At 44.2% G+C, this 7734-nt stretch overlaps 1 protein-coding gene across 1 annotated transcript; it reads right to left on the bottom strand.

The window, feature by feature from the left end:
* Positions 1-2398: 2398 nt before the first annotated feature.
* Sap18 (Sin3A associated protein 18) lies at positions 2399-7491 on the bottom strand. Its single transcript, XM_003477391.5, has 4 exons — positions 7294-7491; positions 6999-7108; positions 2874-2996; positions 2399-2628 (listed from the first exon to the last, which is right to left on the bottom strand). The coding sequence occupies exons 1-4, from the start codon at positions 7420-7422 to the stop codon at positions 2472-2474; spliced, it is 519 nt and encodes a 172-aa protein (XP_003477439.1). The 5' UTR covers positions 7423-7491; the 3' UTR covers positions 2399-2471.
* Positions 7492-7734: the final 243 nt, after the last annotated feature.

The raw sequence follows: 7734 nt of genomic DNA, 5'->3' as shown, positions 1-7734 counted from the left end.
CAGGGATGTAGCTAAGTGGCACAGCACCTCCTTGGCAAGTGTGAGGTGGTGAGTTCAATTCCAGGTTGCGCACACCAAAGAAAAACTTTGTTCTTTAAAAAAAAAATTGTATAATATCTCTAGGCAAGGACATTTATGAATATAACATAGTATTAAAATTGCTTTGAGGTTTTAGCCTGTCTCTAGCTCTCTAGGATTTTTAACTGGGAAAGAAAATATCCACGTCTCCTGTCGTTACAGAACAGCCTAGTCCCTAGTTGTCTCACCAGAATAAACACGCTTCCTTCAGACTTGTTTTATTAGTCTCAGAAATCATAGCTACTGGTGAAAGTAACCCATCTGGGCAAAAAGACGAATTGGATCCATTACCTGGCTGTTGTTATCACACTGGAACTGGACGCCATGATCATCTGGATGTTGCGGTTTGTATTACAAACTACATACACCATGTCTACTAAGAGATGACTGTTATGGCAGACACTGTATCTTCAGCGTGACTTTAGTATCAACTGGTGTGGGTGGAGCCAGACTGTGATGGAGGATGAGGTCCGTTTGCCCTACTCTTGGCGGTACTGGGGATTGAACCCAGGGCTTTAGCACTGAGCCTTTTGGACACAAGGTCTACCTCCTCAGCCTGGCCTCAAACTTGCACTCCTACCCCGCTTCCCTGAGAGGGACTTGAGGCGTGCACCGCCACACCCAGCTCTTCGCGCCTGTGCTGGAGAGCAGGGCTGTCACCGGAATAAACCACCAGCAGCATCTCAGATGAAAGGCTCAGAGAAACAACCTGTGGTCAGCTTAGCAGTTAATCACTGAAGTGGTTAGGTTCTAGAAGCCTGACTGAATGCCGCCTTTTTAGTTTCACTGGACTTTGTATGCAAAGGGGTAGGCCAAGTTCAGCTTTTTATTAAAGTACAATGGTTTGAACCCGAGAATTTTAAACCTGGCCTAAGAGTTTCAGTAGCTTTGTCCCCCTCACATGTGTACACACCACATACACAACGGGTACGGAAAACATTACCCGAGACAACAGTCTGGGCACAGAGTAGTCTCGGGTTTGTGGGAAAGCTTCAGCGCTCAGTGAGGCAGCTGGCAGATTAACACTAAGAAAGGTGCTGTCATGGGGACCATTTATTTTATGTGTGAGGGAACAGTCCAATTATCTAAGCCACCTGTACTTTTGGCAGAGACCTGCAGCCTATCTGTAGAGGAAGAATTCCAGCTGGAACCAAACAAAGTGGAACTGGGCAAACCAGCCCAACTATTTTATGTGGGAGCATGATTTGGATTCTACGAGAACCTTTGTAAATAAAACTTTACAGCATATAAAAAGTAACCTTTACTTAGTTCCTACCCACTAGATCCACATAGTAAATCGTATTTCCTTCCCTCCATCAAATGGAAAATGGTCATTGCTGTTCTCCAAATAATCAGGAATTTTTCATCTAAAAATGTAAGTAAACAATCTAAGGGTTGCGTGGGGTGAACTTTAGCATCACAGAGCCACTAAATCTAGGTTCCAAACTTACATCTAATATTATCTGTCAGGCATCACCCTAAACCTTCACAAGTATTTTTTAGACAGTTCTGCAGGCTAGTGTCAATTAAGTAGAAACTTGATTCAAGCAATGTGTCCTAGGCTGCAGAGCCCTGGCGGAGTCGGGATGTAAATGTTTTGTTCCGCTGGTCTTAATCACCTCTCTTAACATAAAATTCTCAGTGCCCACCAACTGCCAGTGTGAGGCTCCAGGTTCCGTTCTCCCCAGGGGCTTTCTCAGGTCTTAAGTCTTCCTATCCTTCCCGACCTCCACCCTGTCCTCTGCATTGGTTCTTGCCTTTAGAATGCCCCCTTCCCTTACTTGTAAACATCAGGGACTTCACTGTAGCTCTGTTCTTTTTCTAACCTTAGGTCCCGTATCCCAATCAAGGCAAAACAATCTCTTCCAACCCAGCTGCTTCCTCAACTTGCTTTGGCTCATACTGCTCTAAAAAGCATCTATTAGGGCTGCATATAGCTCAATGAAGCACTTGCCTAGCACTGCATGAGGTGTGGGTTCATTCAGAAATAAGTTAAAAAGGAAGTAAGTTAAAAAGGCTTAGTTCTATACAGCAAATTTGTGTTTGGTCTCAATCCCATGGCTTCCTTGTTCTAGGCTTAAAATACCCCTCTCCTTAGTATGAGCCCCCAAAATGACCAAAAATCTTATTCCCGTGCTTCTATGAACTCTCTCAGGCTGATTGCACACATATATTTAACAGTACATTTCTTCACAAAATGCTAAGGATATGTTTCTTCATATTTTACAGACTTTCTATTAATATATCACAGTACACCAAGTCTAACTCCTAAATAGATGCATTCCAATTTGTTTAGAATTTAAAGGCTTAATGGCAAAAATCAGGGGAGGAAAACAGTAAGTTTATTTTACATAGTTGGGTGAAAAATAAATTTGAGAGGGAGTAGATACAATTTAATACGGTCTCATGCGCCCTGAAGGAGGTGGTGCCCGATTGGGAGGGGTGATCGCTATGTCCAAGTAATCGCCTATTTGGAACTTCTGTGACTGCAGGGTCATGGAGTCATCTGTCCCCTTTCGGCCAGACATGGTGCTGCCAATCTCCTTCACTCTGCAGCAAAAGAAACCAGCTGTTAATGCACTATCAACCCACGAGAGGACTAAGTAGAAACACAGGGCTAGGTTGCTCTCATAACACAGTTCAAGATTTAAGGACTATGTCACGCTAAGCTAGATAATGAAGACAATGTAAACCTATTGCCATCCACCCCACTAAGGAGACTGTTGAAGGGAGTATTCCCAACATTAAGACGCTGCCAAAAAGGGTTACAGGATCAAAACCAAGAAGTAACCTACCGATAGCCAGGTCTTTTAAGATCCATGAAAACAATTGCGAAATTGAAGTGTGTGCCCTTCTTTCTAGCTTCTGGGTAGACTTCTTTTACTAAACTAGTTAGTTCCTTTAAGGTTGCATCCATCCTGAATGTTTAAAAGAAAGGCAATTAATTGATTTAATCAGCAATAACGTAACCAGAATACTGAAAAACAAGAAGTTATTACATGTTCGAGTTGTGACTTATGTCAGAAAACTACCAGAGTCCTATAATAATGATTTTAAAGCAGCTAAAAATACTATTTGCTTCTAATACTCCCTGTACTGTTCATAGCCTTGAGTGTTGGACACTTAGACAAGTTAAAGCCAGACCATCAGGGCTAGCAAGGTAGCTCAGTGGTACAGCACTTGACTAAAGTCTTTGAGGCCCTAGGTTTGGTCCCCAGCACTGCATCAGAAAAAGCCAGACTTGCTAAAAGAGATTTCAAAAATTCTGTATGTTATCTTGTATGGCTATAGAACATTTTAGAGCTTATGAGTTACCTCTTTTAAAAAATAGTTCAAACTCATTTAAATACACAAAATAACTTTCATTATTTTTAAGAAACATACTCTTCCACATCTTAAATTTCCCAAAGTGGATGGAGAAGTACATCTTCAAATCAATGTGCTAGGAAAGCATTTCTCAGGTCTTAAAATGGTAAGTCTTAGATGGCATTTTACAACGAATTTTATAAGAGATGGAGCCATAGAGCCTATGACATACATTAAATTTAGAAAGAAATCACAGGTTCCTTTCATATAGATTCTTACCCTATAAATATTTACTTGAACATAGTTCCCTGAGTTAAGATGGCAATCTGGAAAAACCTTTTAAAATATAAGCATTCAGAAATAACTACAACCAAGGGTAGGACAATGACATGGATGGAACTTGCCAACAGCAGTGCCTATAGAGAGCAGCCAAATGGCACAAGGATACTAGGCACTTAGCAAAGAAAGAACTCGTGATGTGCATCAAGGAGCAAATCAAACTACTGAGCTCATTTAGTTCCAGCTCTGTACCATTTACAAATCTCCATCACACCAAATGCAAGTAATCAATGGCTTCCCCTATACTGTGCAAAATATACACAAGGCGGTCATAGCATCTTCCATGTTTACCACACAGAACTTCCTCAGTATTACCAGAACAGAACACAACAGTCTTCTCCCTAAAACACTCTTCGCACCTTGGAATGCTAAAATTGGAATGCACCATACACTCAATACGCCACCACCCATCTATGCCATATCACCCCACGCTTGTTCATCTTCTCGGTCCCAAGTTACAAGTACTGCTGTTTCTGCTGTATTAATGCTAATTTGTTTTTTCTCCATGCTTGCCAATACAGCCTGATTTCAATCTTTCATTATTTTTAATTATGTATATGCTACCTTTGTCTATATCTCAGATTTTTTAAAGTTTTTGTGTAAAAATGGCATCTTGAACAACTGCCACCTTTACAGAGGAGTCATATCTAACACAGCAGCCGCAGTCCCAGGTGATTTTAGGTAGCTGTTATAGCTCCCAAAAGGGACATGACGACTCTGGTGGGAACAATGGTTTACTCATGTAAACATCCCTTTCAATAATGAGCAAAGCTCCCCCAATGCTAGTTGGTCTTGCTCACAGCCACACTGGGAGATTTGGGAGGTAACATACACAGCCCAGAGCTCCATAGGCAAAGCTGCAGCCCCATTCGCTCCCAGAAAGCAACAGAGCAGAGGGCTTGGCCAGGTGCTGAGCCACCACAACACACCCCACCCCACCATAGCATACCCACCCCACACACCATACCCCACCCCACACCCCTACCCCACTCTATCCCACACCACCTCACACATACCACACACACACACACACACACACACCACGTTAGCATAACAAAGAAGGCACAAGAGCCTGGAACAGGGAAAAATACTCCCAAACAGACAGGCTAGCAGGTCTCTGTCAGCTCTTGGGAAGTACCAGTTCCAACTCCTGGGGGAGGGGAGGGAGGGCAGTTTATGCACCTGTAACTGTGCAGACTGTGTTTCCCAACTCCAGATACACCCATCATCTCAGGGGTAGGGAAGGCCACATGCAGGAACGCAGTAAATTGTATCCCAGAGCACCCAGGGATGTTAAATTAACATCACTGTAGGCATCCTCTGTGTACACACACAATACAGTGCTAGAGAAAAATTTAAGATAGGGCTGGGGATTTAGTTCAGTGACATAAAAGTGCCTGCCTGGCAAACGCAAGCTCTTGTGTTCGATCCCCAGTATCAAAAAAAAAAAAATTCAGATACCAAGCATATGATAACACTGACTGTATAATTCATATCACACAAAGTTTAATTAAAAACTAAATTTTACTCTACCAGAAGAAAGTCAAATAGCTGTAAAATGTTAGCTACATTACCGTCCTTTCTCTCATGTAAATCTGGAGCCTGTTGTTTACTTTGTCATGTTTTATTCTGCAGCCACACAGTTAACCCTACTTATTCTAATCTCATCCCAATGAATTCTGATGCTGTCATAAACTCTGAAGTCAGACCAATTTTCTTCTCTGTCTTGAAGGTGACTTCTTAAAACTCTGTATCCTTGATTTTTCTTCTTTGTCAATTATTCCAATACACAATGAACACTTGTATATCAAAATGGACTTATTTCCATTCTTAAAAACATTTTCTTACTGTCACTGTACTCACAATGTGAGAAGTGAAAAGATCACACTATTCTATACATATATTCAACAAGTACTTCCAAAAACAGACAAAGCCCCAATCTTCAGAGGACTGAGTTCTAGTGTACTGGGTTTATATTTAAAATCACACACATTTTGTTTTTTTGGGAAAACAAAATCCTCCAACTGCTGTGAAAAAAGATGACGGCACTTCAAAAAGTTAAAATAACTACACAGCCATTCTGATACCCCCAAAGAATACGGGGGGGGGGGGGGGGGGGGTGAAGCGCTACACTTGGCTGCCACAGCAATGTCAGTCATTAGAGCAAAGACAGTGGCAACCCAGTGTCCACGATCAGATTAGACATGTAAAATATACAGGTATACACACAAACATAATTCTGAGTGTTACAACACTGACGAACCCTAAAAACATGGTAAGTGAAATAACCCAGCCACAAAATGACAAATATTGTAATGAGTTTACTTATGTGACTCATTACTTATAGGCAAATAACTATACTCAGAAAGCAAAGCAGAAATTATTGCGGGAGGGTACTGCAAGGTTACTGTTTAATGGGTGCAATGTTTCAGGTCGGAGGGTTGAAAAGGTTTAGAAATAGTGATTCCAATAAAAAGTGAACTGTGCAACAATGTGAACGTTAATGACATCGACTGTATCCATAAAAATGGATAGTGGCAAACTTCATATTATAGATTTTACCTTAGCAAAAGTGTTTTTGAAGTACACACCTGTCACCCCTGCTAAAGCGCCACTCATTACGGTGTCAACTAAAAGAGGCACTTAAAGATCAGGTGCACGCAGGGTGGCCCTGGGCAGCTCGTGGGGAGGTGAGATTCTCGGGCACCAGCTCTCTCTAAACACGCACCAAAAGCTTTTCCATTAAGTTCCTGGGCAAAACACTTGCTTCTTTTTTTTCTCCCTATGGCACCTAAGGCTATTAAGTGAAAATACCCTTTAGTAACAAGCATGACTCAGTATCACTCCCCTTACCGTGTTAGTTTAATACCATTTAGTCACACAGTCTTTTCCTATCAACAGGTACAATGGTGGCAGGAATGCTGGATCTGTTTCTGCAGCAGTGGTAACTGAATCCGGGGTCTCTCAGCTGAGCTACATCACCAGCCCCTCAATAATTTTAATTCTGAAACAAGGTCTCGCTAAATTGCTGTTACCCACATTAGGACTCGAACCTGTGACGCTCCTGCCCCTGCCTCCCAGAGTACTGGGATTACAGGCGTTGCCACCACGCCCGGCGGGTATATTAATATTTAATAACCCCAAAATCTCAACATTAATTCTAACGTTGCAGGCTGGCAAACTCCCTTCTCTATCAAAGCTAAACCCTGTGCCCTGGGCGTCGCTCTCCAGACTCGACCTCCCAGAAGGAGATCAGCGCGCACAGCCGCCCTCACCAGGTGTAAATCTGCAGCTCGCTGGACGGGACGTTGCCGCGGGAGAACTCGTCCATGCGGTGGTGCCGACCGTTGTTGGTGGTGAAGACCCGGAGCAGCAGCGGACATGTCTGGAAAACAGAAAGGCTGGCGTGAGAACCAGCAGCGGAGCGTCGGCAGCTCACCGCCCTTCAGCCCTTCCGGGGCCGCCACGGCCTCCGAACTGCGCGGGACACGAACACCGCTCCTTCCCCACACAGCGCGCATCCCTCGGCATGGCAGGCGCCACTGCCACTCCAAGGCGCCCGCGCTCCACCTTCTCGCGGTCGATTGGCTTCTCTGGTTCCTTCTTGATCTCCTCCTGGGTAACGCGCGACTCCACCGCCATCTTCTTCCTTCTGCCCGCCAGACGCTCGCCCTGACCTCCGACCCCTGCCGCTAGCATGAGCACGGAGTATCTCGCGAGGAAAAGCTGGAGGCTTTATAGGGGCCGGGGGGCGGGGCGTCTGTCCACACAGGCGCACTTCACAGGGCGCGACGGGAGCCAAATCCGGGTGCGCATGCGTGTTGCGTCCTCGGGGGGTGGGGGCGGAAAAAAAGGCGGGCGCGGTGCCCGCAGGGTGGGGCCTCAGAGAAGCGAGCTGGTCTATTGTCTTGTTGAGGTGTTTGTCCCCTTAACCGTTTCCTGGCGATACGAGTTCAAAGCGACGTTTTCTTAGGTAATGATTGAGGTCTTAACGAACACCAAACGCTTAAG

The sequence above is a fragment of the Cavia porcellus genome, unplaced genomic scaffold (assembly GCF_034190915.1).
Source record: "Cavia porcellus strain 051 isolate PalLab524CR breed Dunkin Hartley unplaced genomic scaffold, mCavPor4.1 scaffold_21, whole genome shotgun sequence".
Lineage (NCBI taxonomy): Eukaryota > Metazoa > Chordata > Mammalia > Rodentia > Caviidae > Cavia > Cavia porcellus.
Note: the sequence above shows the minus strand (reverse complement) of the source record. Positions and strands in the feature narration are given on the sequence as shown.